At 40.0% G+C, this 24,961-nt stretch overlaps 2 protein-coding genes across 4 annotated transcripts in view; one reads left to right on the top strand and one right to left on the bottom strand.

The window, feature by feature from the left end:
* The window catches only part of LOC147181156 (laminin subunit alpha-3-like), a 104,369-nt gene extending 94,266 nt beyond the window's left edge, over positions 1-10,103 (bottom strand). Inside the window, exons 1-2 of one of the 2 annotated variants that reach the window (XM_086080472.1) lie at positions 9,581-10,103; positions 7,794-7,946 (exon numbers count right to left, since the gene is read on the bottom strand). In XM_086080472.1, the coding sequence (XP_085936598.1) occupies positions 7,794-7,946; positions 9,581-9,841 (414 nt within the window). In that variant the 5' untranslated portion in view covers positions 9,842-10,103. The remainder of the gene's footprint in view (positions 1-7,793; positions 7,947-9,580) is intronic. The other variant, XM_086080483.1, reaches the window with a different exon arrangement.
* A 677-nt stretch (positions 10,104-10,780) lies between these two features.
* vps4b (vacuolar protein sorting 4 homolog B) lies at positions 10,781-24,419 on the top strand. Of its 2 annotated transcripts, XM_086080449.1 has the most exons (13): positions 10,781-11,151; positions 14,845-14,956; positions 15,334-15,434; positions 18,523-18,634; positions 18,748-18,892; positions 18,985-19,043; positions 20,344-20,463; positions 20,539-20,695; positions 20,800-20,948; positions 22,790-22,871; positions 22,956-23,175; positions 23,270-23,410; positions 23,487-24,419. In XM_086080449.1, the coding sequence occupies exons 1-13, from the start codon at positions 11,131-11,133 to the stop codon at positions 23,586-23,588; spliced, it is 1,521 nt and encodes a 506-aa protein (XP_085936575.1). In that variant the 5' UTR covers positions 10,781-11,130; the 3' UTR covers positions 23,589-24,419. The 2 variants fall into 2 exon arrangements, with proteins under 2 accessions (XP_085936575.1, XP_085936585.1); XM_086080459.1 differs by lacking the exons at positions 10,781-11,151; positions 14,845-14,956; positions 15,334-15,434 and adding an exon at positions 17,082-17,296.
* The last annotated feature ends 542 nt before the right edge of the window (positions 24,420-24,961 follow it).

The raw sequence follows: 24,961 nt of genomic DNA, 5'->3' as shown, positions 1-24,961 counted from the left end.
TCATCTTTAGTCGACAGCAAGTGGCAAACTGGCTGCCTCCGAGGTGGATAAAAACTAGGGGTCTTTGAATGTCTCACAATTCGATTCAGATTTTTGGGTGGGCGATTCGATTCAGAATCGATTTCCGATCAAAACCGATTTTTGCTTCATAATGATTTGATTGACAATGATTTTTTCTTCAATTTATAGATGTTCAAGGAATCGTAATGATCTACTCCAGTCTGACTCGCTAATGCTAATTAGCGCGCTACTCGAGGCACTTTTATCACTCAAAAGAACGTCTCCACGCTGCAAAAAAACAACTTTCATTGGAATAACTTGATTGAGACTTTTTCCTTCTACTCTGTATTGTGGCTGCAACTTAACAGTGTATCAGACCGCATGGAACCACACTGCCCCTAAGTGGCCAAATCGGGTACAACATGAACAGCGCTCCCAATAAAAGGCACACACAAACAAAGGAAAGACTAAAATAATTTAAATAAAATTGATTTTGGGACATTTGAAATCGATTCTGAATCGTACTAAATGAGAATCGCGATTCTTATGAGAATCGATTTTTTGGCACACCACTAATAAAAATGGCTGGATTTTGCTGCTTAACTCAATATAACCACCAAAATACCATATTTTAGATCAGTGGGGCTGCATAGAACATATTATTGTAAAAAAGAAAATTGCACACACGCATGCACGCACACACGCAATTTTTTTTATAATAATAATTTTAAAAAATTACAAAAAGAAAATACAAATAAAAAAGAAAATTGGGGGTTGACTTCCCCTTTAATATATCTTTAATGGCACAAACGCTTCTTCCTTACAAATTCTGCCTAGCAATAAGTGGGTACGTGATATAACCAGAAAAATACAGTTTTGTTTTGTTTTTATTTCTGATTTCTGAAATAATTCTAGTAGCTCAAATATGGGTTTCAGTTTGAAATTATACACAATATTATACACGGGTGCACGGTAAGCACAGGATTTTATGGTAAATACGTCTTAATGACTTTAGCGTAATTTACTCCTAGGGTTCTTCATTGTTTACTAGTGCAGGTCCTATAACACCCCACCCCTGTAATGATTACTGTGTCTACAACGTGCTGCATGGTTGTTGTTTTTTGTTGAAACTCTCACCACCAAATATATCACCTCTGTATTTGTTTGCTCTGAGAGGGTCAGGTAATTTTATTAACAACGCTTTAGGGAGAGACTTTTGTAAAGGCGCAGAAAGGGCGTCACACAATAAAGCCTGGAAGGATACAAAAGGGGGCGACGGCAGCAAATACAACATTCTCAGCAACTTTGGTGGGAAGTGGAGCTGACTGAAGGGATTAGGTTCTGAGGGAATGCTCCTAAAATTGCATTCTTGAAAGCAGATCACTCAGCTGAGCCAAAGCCATTCCCTGTACCTGAACCTAATCGACCTCCCCTTTCACACACAGTGAAAAACAAGCACACTCAACATCATCGCCTGCTGAGAAAGGAAAAAGGGAAACCTTAATTATCAGCGAACAGTCTGCAGTCCAATTAAAGCAACAAAACCAACACATGGTAAGCAGCGGCATTTAGGGTAAGATCGAGGACAAGTTTCAGAAAGGTTTAAGGTAACAACACTCAAAATGAACCCGCTCAAAAATGTGGGACAACAAGGCCATGCTACTAGTAGTTACTAGTTAGGAACTGATTTAAGATATTAAAAAATTTTAGACACACTTTTCCGCAGTGCTGTTGTCATAACAATAACAACTAAAACAATGCATGTAATAGGCCCTTGAATCATTTACTGGCATAAAAATATGCCAATAAATAAAAAGATGATCAACTTTGTCCCTAATCAGCTCATCACATTGGTTATTAATTAGGTGACCCGTTACTAAGACTTGATAAGGTGCTACACGTCATTGGATAAGATCGGCAAGCGTGAGCTCCTACTTGCCAAAGAGTGAGTCCACATTTAGCTCCACAGCTTTGGCCCCTTTGTTTGTTATAAACGGTAGAAGCGCATGCTGACAGTTGGATTGTAGATTTATCACAATAGCTAGCTATGATGCGCGGCAGTAGTTAGAAGCTAGCTAGCGCTTGCTAAATAGTGAGCCAATTGCTAAACAAAGTCATTTACAACAGTTTACTAATCATTAAAGTGTGATTAGTAACATATTTATAAATCCTTCCATAAAAAAGAGTATCCTTCTTGTCAAATGGAACCAAATATCACTAAGGTCCAACGGTTCTTCAGCAGCACTTTTATCAGAATAAGCTCCGGCTCATCAGATGGACCGCAGACAGCAGTAAAGCCCACTATGTTTGCCTCACATGCTCAGCTCACTCAGACAGATAAGCGCATGCACGCCTCTTAAAATACATTCCCTAGAAAATGGAGTGACTGGATGTCTGATACATGTTGTCCATGTTTACAGCAACAATGGCCTGCCGGATGCTTGTGGATTGTTGTGCTCCCGGAAAAGAAGTCCGTATTTTGTTGTGGACAGATGTGATTTAAGTTTACCACAGTGTTGAGCAGAGTAGCCAGGAATTGTAACCAAATAAGAATAGGCTACTAAATATAATAATTTCATGTTAAATAATCTATGTATAACATTCAAGCAAATGTAGGCCTTTTAAATAATGAGTATAGAGTTTTATGAATCCTAAATAAGCTACAATTCATCCAAAACTCCGCTGCCCGCTTCTTCACCCACACTCGTTCCCGTGAACACATCACCCTTGATGGTTTAAAATTATTTTAATTACATTCAAAGCTTTCCATAATTTGGCCCCTCCATATCTCACGAACCTTCTCCACCAACACACTCCATCTCGCTCTCACCGCTCCTCTGGTTCCAATCTTTTGTACCCCCCCTATAGGACCAAGCTCCGAGCCTGGGGAGACAGAGCCACTCTCTGCCCTGACCTCTCCACTTCTCCACTTTCAAAAAAAGAACTCAAAACCCATCTGTTCAAAGTCGCTTTTAATGTCTAATGTCTAGTATTATGAATGTTTAGTTTTGTAATGATTTTATGTCTTGGACTTATTTCTTTTTTTTAAAGCTTTTTGTACTGATTTTATTATTGTCCTCGATCTTTTTTGGGGGGGGACTTTCTGTGAAGCGTCATTGAGTACCTTGAAAAGCTCTATACAAGATAAATGTATTATTATTATTATTATAGCCATAAATACTGTACTATATTATTTTTGGTGGTTTATATTGTTTTTGTCCAAAATTAAGGTGAGTATATGGTTGCTTTTTTTAAGATAATAAAGCCAATGGCACTCACTCACCATAAATAAATTGGGGGGGAAATTACAGACAATCAATGTGATCGGAATCGGTATCAGCCGATCTTACTCATTGATGATTGGCATCGGTATCGGCAGCATAAAACCCTGATCGGAGCATCTTTAGCTCCTACGTCATGTGATTTCTTTAGTGGTTTAATCCCTTCATACTAAAAAAAAAAGGAAGCGGTCGGACTAATATATGCAATATGAATTCAAATGTATAACGGAGCGTACGGTGTTCCACAGGGTTCAATTCTGGGGCCTCTGCTGTTTTCATTCTGCTGCCCCTGGGTTACATCTTAAGAAAACAGCGGTGTTTGTTTGAAAGCGCTCTATAAATATAGAGTTGAGTTGAGTGATAGAAGTCAGCGTCCTAACTGCATGATTTGCAATGCCAAGTTGAGCAATTATACTCCAGTACATCTAGCTATCGAGCAAAACTAAAGGAACACTTCCTTGGAAGCTGCATGGAGATGTGGAACACAAGAACATAACGCTTTCTGAATTCAAGGTGAACAGAGCCGAATTTGCTTAGAGGGATACTTGACTCATTGAGCTATTTTCAGCAGCAAAAAGTTAATATTTTGTCCAGAATGAATTTGGTAACTTCATTATTTTTCACGTACAATTAATACCTAAATATATACAAATTTTTCCACTTGCTGTCGACTGAAGAAGACATAACCTGTGCCGAGGTAACGACCAATCATGGCTCAGTTTGCTGACCAAACCCAGAAAACAGCTGAGGCATGATTGGTCGTTACCTATTTCCTTAGTACAGGTGATGTCATCTTCAGTCAACAGCAAGTGGAACATTTTGTTTTTAAAGTTATTGTACAAGAAAAATTCTGAAGTCATCAAATTAACTTTTTACTGCTGAAAATGGCTGAATGCGTCAAGTATCCCTTTAAAAGGCTACTCTCTAGGGCAGGGGTGCTCAAGTTCGGTCCTCGAGAGCCCCTATCCAGCCTGTGTTCCATGTTTCCCTCCTGCAGCACAGCTGAATCTAATGATCAGCTAATCAGCAAGTTTTGCAGAAGCCTGATAACGATCCTGATCATGATTCATCATGATTCAGGTGTGTTAGTGGAGAGAAACATGGAAAACAGGCTGGATAGGGGCTCTCCAGGACGGAACTTGAGCACCCCTGCTCTAGGGATAGAACGATAATCTGCTGGGCCGATTATCAGTGCCGATATTTGGCATTTTGACAAATATCAGCATCGGCCTTTTTACGAATCTGGAGGCCGATAAAGCTTGTATCTTACGTTCAGGTAAATTCTTGCCAACGTAGCGAATTTAGGGTTTTCATCAGGATTTGTAAGATGTTCACAGACAGTTTTTACTTGTCGCAAAAACATTTCAAACATATTCAGACAATTTTTCACTGACTGCGAAGATCTTTTGAACTTTACGAACCCTGATGAAACCCCCAAATTAGCTACAGTTGCAATTTTGCATGCATTTTTCATTTAGGAATTTATCTAAATTTTCACTTTCTTAAAGATGATGCTGACACTATGAACTCCCTACAGTTTATATAAAATAAAATAAATCTAAATTAAGGAATTATGTTGATATTTTTGAAAACGTTATTTATAGTAGAAAACTTTAGGGAACTATTTACTTGCTTAACTTAGCACATGCTGATGACCCTGGAAGCTTCCTGCCATTTTTGTCATAATTTGTAAACAAAGCTATCTATTCTTTATATGCTTAAAATGAAAAGAAAAAGTTTTTTTATTGTAAATTTTGACACTAATATTTTCTCTTACTACAAACGAATATCTGCTTGAAATATCAGTTATCGGCCTCCTTGACTACTAATAATCGGTATCGATATCGGCCCTGAGAAAACCACATCAGTCTATCACTACTACTCTCCCTTTCATTTTATACATCAGTAAACCCTATACCTTTGTATTGAATTTGACCCCCCCCCCCCCCCCCCACTTAATTTAGTTTTCAATAAAGAAGGATTAGTTTAATGCACATAGGAAACTGGTGGGGTTCAGTACCTCCAAGAAGGTTAACAACAAGTGATTTAGAGGGTTTTATGCCCACTGTTCACATATCTATGAATGAATCATGCCGCGTTAGGCCAGATGTCTACTCGGTGCCGATGTTAGACATGGTCTACACAGGCGTGAGGTTTAGATCAATTCTCTGCCACCGCATTGTAACTCTGCCAGCCTTTCGCTGATATGAAAATCAGGATCGGCTGGCACTCGCGCTACAAAAATAGAGCCCAAAATCACAGTAGCTCACAAAATCTAGCTTCTGCAGGTATCAAAAGATTAATCATGCATTTTTTTGATAGACGCATACCGATAATCATCCAAACTTGAGCATTTGTCCCACCTTCTCATCAAAGGGCTGATAATTGAATGTCTCTGAAATTCTGAGTAATTATGCTGAAGCTCACGTTGTTGACAAACACAAATTAGTTGCATTAAGTACAAAATGTCTGAGAAAGGTATGGTCGTTTGGGTTCACGTATTGTATTTGTTCCAGTAAACTTTGCCAGAAGTTTAGACTGTCGTCGGCCACAATTCTATAGTTGCAGTAATGGTTGAGAGAGCATGTCGCCAACAAAACATATATTCGGAAATACTCGTCTCTCAAATAACGTGTTTCTTTACAGTTGGAAGACCATCAGCTTTTTCTTCAAAGGATCAGCGGAAACGATTTGTTTAAAAAAAGAAAAAAGTAAAGAAAAGCACACTTTGAACCTCAGCGCACACATCAACAGTGCCATTATCTTATTTATCTGCTGGCAGCGGTATAGAAAAGCCACCTGTGCTAGTCTTGAAAGAAACCACACAACTCATTCAGCCGGTTCGAGCCCACATACTGCACCGACAATGTAAATTATCCTTCAGAATGTGTGTTTTCTTTCATAATATATCCACAAAGCAACCATTGATTTGTACAGTATTCCGGAGTTATACAACCTTGAGCTCTTCATAAGCAGAGATGGCAAATTCAGGTCCAGAAAGTAAAAATCCTGCCACAGTTTGGCTTTAGCCCCTCGTGCTAGCTGGCAAGCTCCCTAGCAGGTGAACAGGCACCCGAGGAGCTAGCTAGGGAGCTAGCTAGCTAGCACCTGGGGCTAAAGCTGAACTGTGGCAGGCTAGCTAGCTCCCTAGCAGGTAAACAAGCACCCGGGAAACTAGCAAGGGAGCTAGCGAGCTAGTACCTGGGCAAAAGTGAAAAAGCCAAACTGTGGTAGTGTTTTTACTTTCTGGACCTAGATTTGCCACCTCTGTTCATAAGCAATTTGAAGGTAAACCAGGCTTTAATAAGAAGAATTTTATCTCCATCAAAGCCACGGTAACATAACATGAGATATCATTGGTGGAAACAGCCAGGAATCAACCATATCATTTATGACACACCATTTGTCAGCACATTTTCAGATTTCGAGTCTCTAAAAGTGACTAATAAATTTTCATACATACACTACACACTGTGTATGTGGCGCATGGACAAATTGTCAAACACAAACACCCCTTCCTTGGTTGTTTAGATTTCACACTTTGCTGGGCAGACACTCCAAAGGCCAAACTATTTGTATACAAGCAATTACAAAGTCACTTGTACATAACATGTCCCCTTTACACCAAATAAAAACGGTATGGCCCACAACAAAACAATTATATATTTTTCCCCACATATATGCAATATTGCTTTGAAAAATGACTAAAAACACAAAATGCAACAATGGCAATTGAGTATTGTCATGCTGGTAGTAAAAAAGAAAAATGAGTGTCAGGTGTGTGTGCTTGTGTTAGCAGTTGATGTGTTGTGTGGCTAGGAAATCGCACTATGCCCTTTATAGCGCACCATAATACAGTGTAACGCTCCCGCTCCCAAATACATGGAGCATTACCACATATTAAACTCAGACGTCCTCAAAGGCCCTGCGCGAGTCCACGCACATGTAGCCATATTATATTTAGCTATGCAGGGTCTTTGCTGAGCTTAAGCATGGTGATAGAAAAGCAAACGCCAGCTCCCACGATGTGCCACTGTGAAAGTCAAAAAACAATATTTATCTCCTCCAACATCAAGCCTTCAGTCTTAAAATTCTTCTCATTTTTGATCCAAAAGCAGAAAATTTCTGTCTTTCGTCACAGTGGATAATTGAGCCTGAGGTGCAAATTCAACAGGCCGCGAGCCGGACTCCTGCCTCAGGGTCCAATGGTCAAGACGGGAGCATATTTGCCATTTGCCAGCCAGAAAGGCATGAATCTGATTCTTGGCTCACATTCAACAGCATAGCTCGCCTCACATGACCGCCAGTACCAAGAGTGATGACGCAAAAACATCACAACAAGTCACAATTCCTCTGGCCTACCGTTAAAAGCTATAGACACAGTGTGGGTCAAATTCATCCCTTTATTCCCTTCCAAGCATGTTGAAATGTGAAAAAAATCAACAATATAGTTGCAACTGCTTAAGAGTTTGCAAAACGACCCATCAGCAAACAAGATGATGATCGACCAACCTGTCCGAGGTCCAGGGTGACGTTCACCTCATTGTAGCCTAAGCCCTTGGAGAGAGGGGGGCTTTGCCACCAGCGCTCCGTCCCGTCAATTGCGTTGGTCACCGGGTGGGCTTTGCTCGGGTCAGCCGCGTTGCAGTAGTCACAGAACTGGCCCTGTGTTACATCAAATAATTGGTTAAGACAAAAAAAAAAGTTACAAATAAAACTCCTAATGTTTTCTTTGGCTTTTGGGGCTTTCTTGTATCACTTTGCTTTATTCATATTGACAATTCCGAACATCCGGGCATTTCTGACATTTCTTCACATTTTGAAATCAAAATAATCCTCACAATTACGATCCAAAGTCCGTCCAATGCTGTTTAATGGACGGAGAAGGTCATTTCACTGAGTAAGTTTTGACTTGTGACATAAATTAGACATAAGACAAGAAGTTCACGGATTTTGTGTGATCATGTTTAATGTTGCGCCTTGATACCCTCGTCCACCTGGGGAGTAACATTATTCACTTTTATGTTATTCACTTTAGATAGTATAATACTACATAACCCATGTTTCAAATATTGTTTATGATTTTATTTAGATGCAGAAAAATAGCTTAATCCCATTTGGAATGGTAATTATGGAATTGTCTGGGGGGTTTTCAATTTAGGGTATAGTGGAGTATTTGGGGTGCCTAGCTGCTCCTGTTTTGGTTAGCATTAGAGTTTGAGTGGGCTCAGAAACTCTTTAATGCCAGTGTGTAAACTGAGACCAATAAAGTTACCCAAAAAAATCGTATGGGTAAAGGTGTGAGGGTTATTTGAGCGAGGCCTTCATTTGTCTTAAATTGATCGATTGGGGCACAATGTCCATTAGAGGGATCGTCACTATTTGAGGAAATATGGATTGTTACGTGAATGTGTTCCTTAATGTTGACTATTTCATCATTCAAATGCAATAGTAGGAATAATGATTAACTTATTTTTTAACTTGGACCTTGACCTTGACTATTGACATTCTTTAAATCCTTCCATCCATACAGCATTTGTCCTCGTTAGGGTTACTGCTCTGCTGGAGTTTTTCACAGCTGACTTTGAGCGAGATGCTGGATACACCCTGGACTGGTCGCCAGTCAATGTCAGAGCACACATAGACAAGCAAACACGCAGTGGGCACTGGGCAAATTAGATTCTTCACAGAATTATGCATGCATTTGGAATGTGGGAGGAAGTTCAAGCACTTGGAGAAAACATACGGAAGTGACCTGAAAACTCCACACAGGAAGAAGGTCCGACGTGAAATTCAAACCCGGGACCACCGGGAAACTGTGAGGCAGACATGCTAACCACAAGACACTGTACTGAACAAATATTGAATTTTTACTTTTAAAAGTTGATTGCAGGTTTAGTTAAAGTTTTACACTGACGACACAGTTCAAATAATTGCAGCCATCTCATTATAACATTTAGGCAATATGTCCAAATACAGTAACCCAAAGTAAAGGGCTGAGCATGAAAAGCCCATTTATTATGTGTCCGGAAATGAAGTTTAGACCTTGAGGAAAATAATTTGACTCCTATTGTCCACCTACAGTGTATTCAAATGCTGGCATTGTCTACATTTCATCGTGGGACTGCTATTATTCCTAAAGTGATGTAGAGCCCTTACACTTCTACTGCTGAGGGCTATTTCCTTCACACACAATGGAGTAAAACTCCAAGGATTTCTGGCAGTTATGAGGCAACAGGAAACATCCAGAATGGGGGCATTGTACGATTAATAAGCAAGTATTGCGCGTGCAATCTTACCCGAATATTTTGAGTGGGATGTCTAGTGGTTGGTCCCCCGACAAGTTTACAGTACAAATCAACCCTCGGCGTCCCCATCAACTCATCCTTCCCGCAAGTTGCTGTTGCGGAAATCCTCGATCCTTGCGCCAGGTTGAAGTACGGTGGGCTCAAACTAAAACCAGTGAGTCCATTGAACGTTTCTTGTGCACGCGTGCACCTGCAAACAATAACAGAGACAAAAACTGCGAGGAGGTGAGCTCCCGTCACCTCTCTCCCCATGTTCCACAATAGAGGTCTCGACTAGAGGTCTGGTCATCTGGAGAACCCTGAGCAGCGCCGCGTCCTTGTGGTTTGCGCCATTTACGCGCGATACTTCCTCAGCACAATACTTTCCCAAAGTCCAGCCTTTACCGTGACAACCCACTGGAGGAGGAATTGCCCCAGGGACGCATGTTTCCTTGCGGAAAGCTTTAAGTTGGTTGTTCCGTTTTGCTCACTGACGCACTCAGGTGTCACTCGTCGACGAGTTGTGACTGCTCGTGTGGTCCTCCTGTCGCGATTTGTCCGTATGGAGGCAACTGTACTCTCTCTCTGGACTTAAGTAGAAGTACTCTGGTAAAGTAGATGTACTGATCCAACTCATATGTACTTAAACACTTTTTTTTTTTAACTTAACTACAGAATGCACAGGACTGATAAGTACTTTATTTTTATTTATTTTTACTAAGTACGCCTAACTTAAACTAAAAGTAAAACTATTTGTATTTACTATCATATACAATGCCCATTTTGATATCTTATTACAAGAAAAACTCTCATGTTGCCGCTTTTATGCAGCTAATTAATTTACATATGCTACATCAATTAGTAGAAAGTACAAACAGGAGGAATATATATATATATATATATATATATATATATATATATATATATATATATATATATATATATATATTGTATTTACTGTATATACCCCTATTTGTAGTTCGTTACTTCCCACCGTTGTGATTTGCATACAATTTTATAGTAAGATAACTTTTTTTTCCAATAATGACTTTCGACACGTTACAAATGTCAAACAAATGTTTTGAAGAGATAATTTAGGTAGGTAACCAGCCAGCACTGTCGAAAAATAGAACTCTACCTGCCTCTAGCGTCAAAACCGTGTATAACTTTTTTTTTCTTTAAAAAACAAATGGGCGTAACACAAGCCTCACATTTCAGCTGTCGAGGTGAAACGAGATCGAGCTTCCTCGGTTTCACTTAGGAACGAGTGCTATTTTTTTTAAAGTCCTGTAAGTAAAATAATAATAGCTAAACATTTGTGTTTGAATGGGTTTTGGTGTTAGGTGAGGCGCAGCAGTGCTTGGAATTTGCACGACAGCAACTTGTGACTCACCCACTGGACGGCATTGTTGAGCTTGTGGCAGTTGTGGCACGTCTGTGTCACACATTTACCAGCCAGGAACTGTTTTGAGTTCGCTGTCATCTGTGAGTGAGTGACTGATTTTCAACAAATACAAACCAGGGTTTGAATTTGTTGCTCTTTGGTTCTATTGGACTCCGACATGGAGCCCACCAATCTGCAGGTAGGGTTGACTTTCGATATTGTGTCGTTGTTCAACGTAAATGACAAAATTCATGGTAATCTAGTTGACAAATCAACGCATATTCAGTATCAACCTGGTAAAAGTCATGCGTTGAATGTGACGTGACTTGTATTAAACAAAATAGTTTACCAGCCAAGAAGCTTGTGGAAACAGCCGTGCTTTTGGTGACTGTGCCGGTACTTTGTGGACTGTAGTTTAAGGTTCACAAGTATTATTTCATATCCAGTACTTATAACATCGGTGCTAGCAATAAATGTGAGCTAAGCTTACGCAGTCCATAACTGAACCGTATTTGTTGCCCTACCCAAACTAATTGCAAGCTTCATAATAGTTTAATGTCATTGTAGTTTAAAAAAATAAATAATGCACAACAGAATATATGTAATGAATAAATCAATCGACAATATGTTCAGTACAATTCATTACATACATTAATTGATTATCATTTATTTCATTGTTTTACTCTAGTACAAAAACGTACTCCACAGTAGATTTTATTTATTTATTTATTATGAGAGCACAGCTACACTCCCTTCCAAAAGTTTTACAACAGTGAGGCCATTTCCTGTAGTTTTGCTGTTGACTGAAAACATTGCGATGTAACCAAAATTGTTTTACATTTTGTACTAATGTACATGTTCTTTGTAAATAAATGTAATATTATATGTGAATGAATATCTTCCGCATAATCCCATTTTTTTGCTCTAGACTTAACTGCTTTAAACAGAGACTGAGGGCTTTATGATATAGCGTGAAATTCACACCATGGTATTAACTCTTTTGGTCTTTTTACTGTAATGGTGCGTGTAAAAATCATAATGAGAGTATTTCAGATTGGCGTCATCATTAAAAGGTACATATTTTTTGTTAAAAGGGGTCAGAAAGTATCATTCATTCTGCTTTCTGTTTCTCACTCAAATCTTGCGGTTTTTTGTAAATGTCTTTTATGTACGTAATGAAATCTATTCATCAATTAAAAAACACTGATTACAAAAATAACAGTAATTTTGAGCCCTATTACTGTGTAGATCTCAGAACTCAGTGATGGAAAAGAGTGCAAATAATATTGCTGATACATATTTACGTATATATTTTTGTTGTTGTTGTTCCGATACCGTTTTTTGGCCCCCGATACCGATTCCGATACACCAGCTTTACAGTATCAGCTGATGCCAATACCATACCGATACCTAAGTGTTTTTTTCCCCCTCAACATTAAAAAGCTGTCTTGCCATTGGTTCATAGCATTCAAGGGCCAATAGGATATCTTAGCTCGGCATGCAGTGAAAATGTCACACATCAGTGAATGTCGTGCATGAGCAAGACACAAGATGCTGCATCCAAAGTCCTGTATTAGCATCAGAATTATTGGTATCGGCATGTTACTTGCTAGTAGTACTCACCGATATCGATACCACTGTTTTAATGCAGTACTGCCGATACCAGTATTGGTATCGGAGCAACACTAATATTTTTTAATTGACACAATTGAATGTTGTACATGCATTCAAAACATTGCTGATATTAATTTACTTTGGACCTTGAGCTTGACGTCATGGCCCACGTCAGCCGTTAGCGTGCTCAGTTGTTCGTACGTGTACTAAAAGGCTAATGTATCCGTCACCTTATTTTCAGTCTAGAATAAGTATTAATTGTAGTACAGATGTTCTGTTCATAGCTACTAGCTCTACTCCTTAACGTAGCACAAATGAGCATTTGTTTTTTGTTGATTATGGCGGCACCTTTGGACAAAAGCAGTATTGTTTTCCCTTGAAAGAACCACATTTCCCATGAGGCCAAGCGCAGATCATCGTGAAATCCGGACGTCCAAGGTGTCCGCAGTTGGACTGAATTACATTGTTTCCAGTGGCTATTTTCTATTTTCTTCTTTATACAGCACTGTAACGTTTCTCAAGTATGTAAACAGCAGACGGTGTTTGTGATCTTACCTTTTTTATTGTACACGCAAACGGCTGCGCCCCCACTCCCTCCTTTCCCGCGATGCATTCACAAGCATTCGTAAACAAGAAAGAACACAACTTTTGAGTGTTCCGTGACTGGTCGGGTCAGTCTGAAAAGGCGAACTATCAAGCGGATGGCTATTTATTGCTACCACACAATTTCCCAATAGCTAACATTAGCATAATTATTTTTTATTTGAGCATGGAAAGCTACAGAGTCCCCGCAAAGGCAGCGTCGTGTGGAAATCCCGCGTCTTCCGCCTCGCTTCGCCTGTACTGTGCTTTTGAACACATGCAGGTAGCTTTTTATCATCATTATTATTGTCACCTCAGACAAAAATCCTAGTTTCTTGTTTTTTTTTGTAGTTTCTGCATGATAACAGCAATCGCGCGTAGACGTTTGACTCGACTTCCGTCTGGAACGACTAGGGAAAAGACGTATGCCGTAAAGCAGTCTGCACGTTTGTAGTTTTTTTTTAGTGTGGCAGAGTTCACACCATCCACCTCAAAGTTGTTTAGTGCCAGTAAAAATGATACAGACCCTCTCAGGCCATGACAAAGGATTCATTAATCTAGCTGTAAGTCAATGTTTCATCAGCAGAATTATGAAAATATGAATTGAAGGCTCAAATCGTATTTAGTGTTGCTTTAACTCGGTTCTAACCAGACTTCTGTGAATCTTTGAGGACATTCTGGTCCACCATCCGGTGTCTGAGGAGAGGAAAGCAGTGCACCATGAACACTGTGTATAGTGGAGATGGGGTGCTGCTGACCTCGAGTCAGGACGTCGTGAGTCGATGGGGAGAATACTTCGAAGACCTCCTCAATTCCACCGACACGTCTTCCTTTGAGGTAGCAGTCTGGGGACTCTGAGGTGGGCTCTCCTATCTCTGGGGTCAAAGTCACTGAGGTGGTTGGAAAGCTCCTCTGTGTCAAGGCCCCGGGGGTGGATGAGATCCGCCCGGAGATCCTAGGGCTCTGGATGTGTGGGGCTGTCGTGGTCGACATGCCTCTACAACATCGCGTGGACATCGGGGACAGTGCCTCTGGATTGGCAGACCGGGGTGGTGGTCCTCCTTTTGAAGAAGGGGGACCGGTGGGTGTGCTCCAACTTTAGAGGGATCACACTCCTCAGCCTCCCTGGTAAGGTCTATTCAGGGCTGCTGGAGAGGAGGGTCCGTCGGGAAGACGAATCTCGGATTCAGAAGGAGCAGTGTGGTTTTCGTCCCGGCCGTGTAACAGTGGACCAGCTCTACACCCTTGGCAGGGTCCTCAAGGGTGCATGGGAGTTCGCCCAACCAGCCCACATGTGCTTTGTGGACTTGGAGAAGGCGTTCGACCGTGTCCCCCGGGGGGTGCTTCGGGAATACTGGGTACCGAGTCCTCTGATACGGGCTGGTCCCTTTAAAAAAAAAATAATAATAATGCCTTCAGTCTGTAGCAAAAATAACTTTTGGAGGGGAGTTTAATTGTAAATAAGTGCTGTCCAATTTACACTTTTTATGTACTCTTCCAAATGCAATCAGTTGTTTAACAAAACTAAAAAAATGAAGTTACAATATGTTCATTATTGTGGTTGTAGTTTGCAGTGCTTTACAACCACATTACACGTAGCGTCAAACTGAGGTCTGCTTCTAACTCACTTCTCGTATGCAGCCCAAAACGAAAACCAAAGAATAAGGAACGCGTTTCAGTGATTGTTGTCTTTCAGAAAGCCATATCAGTGGCGCAGAAGGCCGCGCAAGAGGACCAGGCGGGGAACTATGAAGAGGCCATTCGTTCCTACAAACACGCTGTCAAGTACTTTCTGCACATTTTAAATCGTGAGTCACCAAGACAAGTACCGCATTGTAGCTGATGTCGTTCAGAAAGGCTCCAACTTGGTTTTCACCGTCCAGACATAGATGCGCATCACTAATATTGCCTTAAAGTATCGATAAATGATTTGTTAATCTTCTGTGTATGTTCAAACCTTAAAATTCAAACACCCCTGAAGGTGTACAAAACCACATCAATTCATGTGAGACTTCAGCTCAGTGAGTATCTTAATGATTAACTTGTGAATTGATTAGTGTTTGTGTTTTCTGTGCGGTCGTGTTCAACATTTTCACATTTCACTGTATTTGCCATACCTCGTCTAATTTATTGATGAAAATGTATCATGATTGAATGCTAATGATGATGTCTTTCTTTCCATTAGGTGAACCCCAGGGTAAAGACGGCAATCAGAAAATCAGAGACAAATGTAAGGAGTACCTGGACCGAGCAGAAGAGCTACAAGAGTACCTAGAATATAGAGAGGTTAATATAGAATTATGTTTCTTGTGCAAATGCGAAAATAATTTTACAAATGGATCCTATATAACCATCCTGACATAATTGGTTTCGAGGTTATAAAAGACACATTTAGGTAGTTTGCACAGCGGCGTAAGAGTTGTCCCGGGCACAACAAGGCACACTAAGTTACTGTCATACTTACTCTTTTTCATCTGATTATTTTGTATTTAGGCCCTCAATGTCCCCCCCCTCAGGTAGACATTTATTGTAATTATGACTTTTTCCACAAGCATAGCTTAGTGATAGACTATATCGTGGGGTAAGAATACTGGTCATGCGCAGAGGTGGTAAATGTACTCACACTTGGTAAGACGTACAGATGCAGTACGGCAGTCAATCAAGAGTTCAACCATGGTTGACTTTACCTCTCTGTTGTTAAATCCTTTTTTTCCCCACGTTGCGTCATCTGCAGAAGCTGAAAAAAGTAAGAAGACTATTTTTAAGGCGAAGCGTCGAGGGTGAGAAAGGTACTGATGCCAGGTGTAGGGGCCGATACCCGGTCTTATTTAAAAGCTTTGGTACTTGTGACTGATACCAGTATCGGCCACCCTCTTGTGGCCGTTTTACAATGAGGATCTGGAAATGATCTCTTATTGTTTTTTAGGGATGAAATTTTATGTATCAAAATATTGGTACTTGCCTGGTGTTGGTATCGGTGCCCAATTAAAAGTTGAGTATTTGTATCAGTATGAAAACAAAAGAGTTATCAAACATCTTTAGTTTGAAGTAGTTTTCAAATGTGAAAGAATAAAACTAAGAACTTGGCAGAAAAATAAATACTCAAGTACAAGTACCTGGAAAAGTATTTGTACATTACTTCCACACAGGTCTTTATTTGAAAGGGACAATGCACATTAATGAACAACAAATTAAGTTGTAAATATGCCAGATTCTAGCAGCAGTTACTAATTTGCATCTGTAGTCCCCTATACCTAAATACATTAAAATACACATCACAGAGCAATACAAAGTCAAGGTAAAACGGATAAGAGCATTGCAATAAAACAATAGAATGTCATAGTAAGACGACTAGATAAAAACAAAGCAATATGAAAAGAGTTAATGGTCGCCGAAAAGGAGAAATGCTTGGCGGAAAACCGAAACGCCGAAAAAAAAAAGTGTTAATTTTTTTGTTATCATTGCATTCATTATAATTAATTAAAATTAGAATATTCTTATATTTAGGCCTATTTAGCACTGGCATTTTATCAAAGCGCAATATAAATTGGAAAGACTTGTTGGCGAATGATACATTAAACACCAAACGCGGAATGAACAACTGAGCATTTTAATGTACAGTAGTTCGCGCCGGTGGGCACGGATGCGTGCGGTGCGGATGGCGCATTTGTAGGCTATTTGGGGCGGGACACTGTGCGGCTCCTGTGTGTGTGTGTATAGGAACATAATGTGTTAAAATGTACGATTCAATAATGTATGCTATGCTTTGTCACAGTTCAATTCTTAGAATAAATGTATTTGCAACCCAACAATAAGAAGAGGGTAAGTAAAAAGATCACGTAAGTTTCGGTGTGTTTTAAAGTTTAAAATAAAAAAACATAAACAAAAAAACTTGAGTGACGTGGCCCGAGCGTCGGCGACGTCGTGACGTCATCACATTCCCGGTGCGCAAGTAGACGCTTTTCAATGCGGAAGTTCCGTCCTCGAAACAAGTCGGGGACGATTTCAGAAACGAAAACAAGCTAAAGAGCAACTCGATTTATATGTCGACCAGTTTACTTATAAACTAAATTTTAAAGAAGGTCTCTCGAGCGTTTCGGCTATAGGACAAGTGATCAGCCCTCATGGCTACCAACAATAATTTACAGGTAAGTGAAGGCTCAAACCCGAAGCTTCCGAAAAGATTGGGGTGTAACTAACGATTTTCAAGATTGATCAAAGTTGATGTTTTGTCTTGGGATGTTGCTATTTGAAAAGCTCCTTGTATTATTTAGACGATTGTCGAAAAAAGAAATGAAAGGCTTGCTGCTAATTAGCCTATTTTAGCTGCCTTAGCCATTTGCTAATTTTGACATTATTTGGTGAAAGTCGTTTATTGACAGCTAAAAGTGTCGACTATCAAATATTTTACGCCTAATAAAAGAGTATAACAATGCTTTTTGAATGTTAAATCCGACAGTGCGTTACTGCCGAGAGCTTAGGGTGACAGCGCGGCTAACGATGCTACTAGCATGTTGTTTTTGGCCTGTGCCGTGACTCCATTTCTATTTTACATTAGAGAGGCGCATTGTTGTAATAACATTATGGACTGGCTGTTATGTATAAAGATAGCATTCTAGTCGCATTGTAAAGAAAAACAGAAGCCAATAGGAAGTGGACAGCGTCGTCAGGTGCTGGCACTCCTACCTTGATGTCGTCACACGGAACCACTGCGTGCCTTTCAGTGCGTGACGTCAGTTAGGACACGAACCCCAACTATTTAAATGGTACTTGTAAATAAGCGTGTGTTCTGAAGTTCAAATTGTCATTGGAAATGTCGCGTGTCCTTGTGGAAGTATCAGTAAAGCGGGGAACACGTACAGATTTTTAACATTGTGATTAAAATATACATGACAGGAGAAAATCGCCGTGTGTATTCAAGGTAATCAACACAGCCACAGCGCATCTCTTACATAACAATATCTGTTGGTACCAAGACTGACCTATGAGAGGAAGCATGGTGCCACAAGGCGCCCAGACTCTTGATTTCAAAATGTTCACCTTCCCATTTTTATTGTTTCGCACAACACAATATTTCATGTCACATTTACAGTCTGTGGCTCAGCCCAAATCAGCCTTGAGGGCACATACATGGATTTGCAATTGCAAGCAATTGAACATGTTTTTGCTATGTTGACCCTGGATATTTTCCAAGCAGTTTTGAGAGGAAATGTAAGTCATAACTCATCTCGAACCACAGGCTGATCACTCAGGATAATCTTTCAGACACATACGATGATCAAATCTTTGAGGAAAAATCCTCTAATTAAGTCCTCTTGCTGGCATGTGTAAAAACTCTAAAATGTATTGTTCTCTTGTGTGTTTTTGTTCATAGAAAGCCATCGATCTTGCCAGCAAGGCGGCTCAAGAGGATAAAGCTCAGAATTATGATGAGGCTCTGCGAATGTACCAGGCTGCTGTACAGTACTTCCTCCACGTGGTCAAATGTAAGCCATCAATTGCAAAATTACTTTAAAATCAGCCTGCATCGATGGCAACGTTTTGAAAAGTCGCGTTCTGTTTCTACATTTTTGTCTCATGTTCTCTGGACACTTCCCAGATGAAGCTCAAGGTGACAAAGCTAAACAGAGCATCCGCGCAAAATGTGCCGAATATTTGGACCGGGCAGAGAAGTTGAAGGAGTATCTGAAAAAGAAGGAGAAAGCTGCACCTTCTAAACCTGTCAAAGAGTCTGATGACAAAGGGTGCGTTTGTGGGTGGGGCAATGATGTGTGGATCCATTCAGGTCAGACTAAAAGATTTTCAGTCTGTTGATTCTATTGGTTTGTCTGCTCAGGAATGACAGCGATGACGGTGATGATCCAGAGAAAAAGAAAATGCAGAATCAACTCTCAGGTTTGTTTTGTTTTTTGCGTTTTGCGTTTTTGTCTATTTGTGATACTTCCAAATTGTTCTAATAATGTAGGTAATTAATTTGTTCCAGGCTCAAATTATCACCATCATTGAGCCTTATTTTAAGTAGAATATTAACATTATTTTACATGTGCAAGGAAGATTTAAATATTGTTTAAATACCCAAGTATTACTAAAATAAAGTAAGACTGCTCGCTGTTTGAAGCTCAGCAGACACACAATAGAGAACAGAAAAGTGTTGGCAGAGGGCTACTGTTACCTAAAGGTGTTTTAAAGGTTTTACGAGTGTTGTCTAGTGTATGCAAGTAGCCCTGTAAAACAAAAACAAAACCTTTAGTGATTGAATAGAATGACAGAATAAAAGGCTTAACGTGAAGGAAAAGAAAAATGAATTGTTTAAGCAAATCGTGCAGTTATCTAGGTCGTCATTGCTTTTTGTACAATATGTAATTATTTATTTAGTGTTTGTATGGCACATAATGTCCTGAGCATCCAGAACTTACACTATGCGCAGCAAGTTCAATTTACAAAAGCACTTGTGGAGCTCATCCTTATGACACTCAGAGTTGAAGTCTTAAAAGATTTGCTTTGTCTTGTGTGATGTCACAAATGAACTTAAAAAAAAATTTGTTTGAATTTTAAAGACTAATTGAAATCCAAATTAACTAATTTGCTCCCAAAAACGTCTAAAAATATTATATTTTAAATATTGCCATGGTCCCAAAAACATATTTATATGTTTTTAATGTTTTTTTTATGCTAAAGCATACAGAAGGGTTTAATGACGCCTCTGACCTGAAGATATCGCTTAAAGCAATGGTAGTTATTACAAAAAACGACCAACAGGTGACAGCAGAGTAAAAGAGATCAACCAGGGCCATGTTGAAATAAGCTCTTGTCCCCAGTGTTTTCTACAGATTTGTGAATAATGATGAAACCTTGTCTTTACAGTGCGACTAGAATGCTATCTTTATACATAACAGCCAGTCCATAATATTATTACAATTACTGGCAAAATCAGTCAAAATCCAGTAAAGCAGCCTGGAGCGAAGGGGGTTGCTTCAGTGAAAATGGCTGGGAATGAATGAGTTAATAAAACTTTTGCTGCGTTCAAATTTGGTGGTTCTTCGGTATACTAAGTTTCAGTGTGTTACGTTGCTTTCTCCAAGCAGCTGTTTGGCTTCATGTTATGCTGTGTTCTTGTACCTAATGTTCTGGCCAATGACTGTATGTGCTATTCAAGCATTACCGTAATTATTATTGTTATTATTTTTATTTTTAGGTGCAATTGTAATGGAGAAGCCAAACATCATGTGGGATGATGTTGCTGGTTTAGAGGGTGCCAAGGAGGCCCTGAAAGAAGCTGTGATTCTCCCAATCAAATTCCCTCATCTGTTTACAGGTACAGTATACAATTCAGTGTCCAGACCATCTTTTTGGGTGTTCCTACTTCCAATGACTGCTTTTGTGATTTCAGGAAAGAGAACACCATGGAGGGGGATTCTGCTCTTTGGACCTCCAGGTACAGGAAAGTCTTACCTTGCTAAAGCTGTCGCCACAGAGGCAAACAACTCGACCTTCCTGTCGGTCTCCTCTTCTGATCTTGTATCCAAATGGTTGGGAGAAAGTGAAAAGTAAGTTCCACTAATTAGCAAAGCACAAAGTCCAGAGTAAAACACGAAATTATGATCAATCCAGTGCATGTTCACATCACGAATGCGTTATCTCTGTCATCTAGGTTAGTTAAGAATCTGTTTGCCCTTGCGCGGGAACACAAGCCCTCCATTATCTTCATTGATGAGATCGACTCCCTCTGCGGCTCCAGAAGCGAGAACGAGAGTGAGGCGGCGCGACGTATCAAGACGGAGTTCCTGGTGCAGATGCAAGGTAATGGGAATTTCCAGCCATCATACTGCCTCGGAAGGAAACGAGTTCTGTCACAAATGAACGTGCTTGCGATGAGCGTAGCTGGCATCATGAGGAAAGAATATTTTGTGAAAATACTGAAGCAACATATCAAAATCTCCGCCAGGAAGGTAAAAGGTAGACACAAATGGGTCTTCCAAAAGAGTCAATAAATGACCCGAAGTAATAGTGCCACACTGGTTGCAAAGAGGATCGCAAAGTTAATATTTTTGATTGGCTATCACAAAACACTGATCTCAGTCCGATTGAAAAAGTATGGGCAGACCTGAAAAAGCATGTGCGAGCAAGGCAGCCTACAAATTTGGCTTCCCAGTTCTGTCAGGACTCAGGAATGAGCCAAAATTCTTGCCAGCTACTAACAGTAGCTTGTGGAAGTCATACGGTTCAAAGTGTATGGTACCAACTACCAAATTCTAATGAAATGTACATTAACTTCTGACTAGATAGACAATAATGAAATATTGTCTAATTATGATTCTTCACTCATTTTAGTCAGCCTAATTTGACGTAAAACAGGAAAGGTTCAGTCAAATTTCATGTCAGACTGTGAGGGGGGGAGGGGAGTCTTTTTTTATAAAGTGTATCTAAACTTGGTTTCAACTGTATTTTGAGACTAATTGACATTTAAACACTTTTTTTTTTGCTGCTGATTATTTTTGAAGGAACAAGTGACTAGTAAACAGCAAACATTCCTCTTGTATTTTAATTTCTCGCCAATGTTTCCCTTTGCTTTAGACTGACAGCTCTCCACCCCTCCCTATCTTTCCATTGCTCGGTAAAATGTTAACAATGGATTGCTAACCGGATCACATGGGGCAGAAAAAAATGCTGCTGCTGCGCTATAAATAGAAGCATAGTTTACCAGGCTTTCTTTTCGCTTTGTGGCCATTTTTGTGACATTTTGCGTCATGCAAAAATAGTTAGGATTGAGGGATTTCCCCAAGAGGTTGGCTATTAGATCTCATGCTGAATGCGTGTTACAGCTGGCTTCCTCGTTAGCGGCATGTCTAGAATCTCAGCTCTGACTTTGGTGGAGCTTCTCTGTCCATAGGTGTGAGTCTTTGTTTATGTAGTTTAGGGAGTCCTGAATACGTAACTGAAACTCACATCAACAGCAGAATGATTGGCCCCAACACCAGTTTTATCATGCAACATGAGACTAGGTGGACATGGATAACAGGACAAAAAAAGTCTTAAGGAACATTGTCCAAAAAGAAGGTCGGCCATTTTAGTTTGGAGCAGCCATTTTGGGTGAATTCAAGGGCTCATACTTTGACAACCTCAAGTATTGTTGTGATATGTAACTGGAACTAGTTTATTACCTCCAGGCGGAGTGATACGCAGCGTACTATAGGCTTGAGGAGGGTAAGGATACGTGTGACTCGACTAAGAGTTAATCTGATACTCAAACCAAGTCTCATTATTGCTTCACAAACAACACAACAAGTATGACAGTATAAAATTTGGTGATTCACGAATAAGCTCAAATGAGCTCCAAAGAAAAATTGGAATTACATAAATATTTTTGTCAGGCCATCTAACTTGTTTAGTAGAATTTTGTGAGGACGTCATCGTGAACTCTGAAAAGACTTCAAGTCAAGGCAGTAGATTAATAAACTCATATTAATTCATGGATCAATTGCCTTTTATAGTAAACCTAACCTATAAGACCAAAACATTTAGGGATAATAAATCTGATATTTTTAATTGTAATTTATTGCTTGTAAAAAAAAAAAAGCATATTCAATCGCAATATTGACGAAAAGAAATTTTTCAGAATCTTTCAATCTTTCTGATTACAGGCGTTGGAAATGACAATGAAGGAGTGCTGGTACTCGGGGCGACAAACATTCCGTGGACCCTAGACTCTGCCATCAGAAGAAGGTAATGACTGCAACGGGTGCGAGTTGCATAGTGCGCACAACACGCGCCTCGTCCACTCACCTCTGTTCAATCAACCCGTGTTAGATTTGAGAAGAGGATCTACATTCCCCTGCCAGAAGAGCACGCTCGCGCCTTCATGTTCAAGCTCAACCTGGGCACCACCCCCAACAGTCTCACAGATTCAGATTTTGTCACCTTGGGCAAGAAAACAGACGGCTACTCTGGCGCGGATATCAGTGTCATCGTGAGAGACGCGCTCATGCAACCCGTTAGGAAGGTCCAAGCGGCAACACACTTTAAAAGGGTATGTTCTTTTTGTTTGTTTGTTTATTGTTTGAGGGTTGATATACTCTTTCTGCTTGACTGACATTATGTTTGAATTGAATGTGGTTCTTAAGGTGAATGGACCATCGAGATCGGATCCCCTAATAATTGAACACGACCTCTTGACGCCTTGCTCGCCTGGCGATCCCAACGCAATTGAGATGACATGGATTGACGTCCCCGGAGAGAAGCTTCTGGAACCTATCGTTTGCATGGTGAGGCGTCATCAAGACGTGCTTTTTACTCATTTGTTCTGGTGAAATAATACTCTATTGATTGGGGTCTTTGCAGACTGACATGCTGAGGTCCCTGGCCAACACAAAGCCCACTGTCAATGAGCAGGATCTGGGAAAACTGAAAAAATTCACAGAGGACTTTGGACAGGAAGGCTAGTTTGAGTTTTTTTGAAGCAGGCCAAACCAAAGCAAAAGAATTGCAATGCTCTATTTACAGTTTGTTTGTTTTTCCTCTTCCCGTCTCATCGTAGCCCATCACCAGAGCAAGATAAATGCTCTCTCTCTCTCTCTCTTTCTCTGACAGTTTGATTACCACAGAAAGGCTGTCAAAACTAGTTTTGACACTCATTCCTCTCCAAATACAATAAATTTATGATTCATGACAAATTTAAAGGGGTGTTGGACTTCTAAAGTTGCAGATCAACCCAGGCTGCTGCTTTGGACCAGGGTTGTGCACTAACAGTACTTGTTGTAAACCAATAAAGGGCCCATCTTCTCTGTTTTGTATAAATAAGCAACACACATTTTATATTATACTGTATTTTGTGGTATCATACATAGGCTGTGGGAAGTGAAGCAGCATTGGATTTCTTGTTATGTGTTCATAATCTCAGTGTGGTGTATATATAGCACAGGCATTTTAGACTTCATGAGACACTCGATGAGAGCTACATTAGAGCCTAGGTTGGGATCGTCAGTCCACTCACACAGTTGAATGGATCACCAAAGGTGCCACACCAGCATTATTTGAAACAAGGACTCTGCAGATTTTTGTCACTCAGTTTATCTTGATCGCACCCTACTGGACATTTTTCATATTTAATATCGGAACTGATGCTGGTAGTTAACTGCTTAAAAAAAGCCTTACATAAAGTCGAAGTTGGATTGGATTGTGAATTTTGACGTAACAAGCCAAAATTGGAAGCTTGTTTGTACATTGCTGCAAATAGATTCATCACCAATTAAAAGTGACGCTGTGCATACTGTGCCTTCTAGAGAAGCTGTTTATTTTTGTATGGGTTTGTCTCAATTTGTCATCGTGCTTTACCATCCAAGTGCGTTGTCACTACACTGTATAATAGTTGCACATCTCCTGTACACTCTTATACGGAATGTAAACTACTCGATTTTTTTCCTTTGCGTTTTGAGGGGGGATTTCTTTACACTATTATACACCAACATAAAAACATTCGTTCTTGAGGTCAATTTTTACGTGTTGTACTCGTTTTTTTTTTCGTTTCTGAAATGTAAATAAAATATAAATACGGTAAATGTGAAGGCTTATCTTTAAAAGTTTAACAACTGTATAATTTCTTTTGTCCCCCAAAAAATTGTGCTTCGCTTGTCAAGTAGGAATCTGTGCAGCAACTCAGGCCGCCCAAAACGCAAGTGCAAGTTTGCATGGTGGGAGTTGTAGTCCATTTACACTCGTGGCTGCGTGGTCTGAATACGAGCCTGCTGCTCTTGAGAACTACATGTACCACATGCAACTGGGAAAGTCCGCTTTCACTAGACAATTTGTTTTGGTTA

This window comes from Leptonotus elevatus, chromosome 1 (assembly GCF_054856555.1).
Source record: "Leptonotus elevatus isolate MCC_2025b chromosome 1, RoL_Lele_1.0, whole genome shotgun sequence".
Taxonomy (NCBI): Eukaryota; Metazoa; Chordata; class Actinopteri; order Syngnathiformes; family Syngnathidae; genus Leptonotus; species Leptonotus elevatus.
This window is presented reverse-complemented; position numbering and strand designations above follow the sequence as displayed.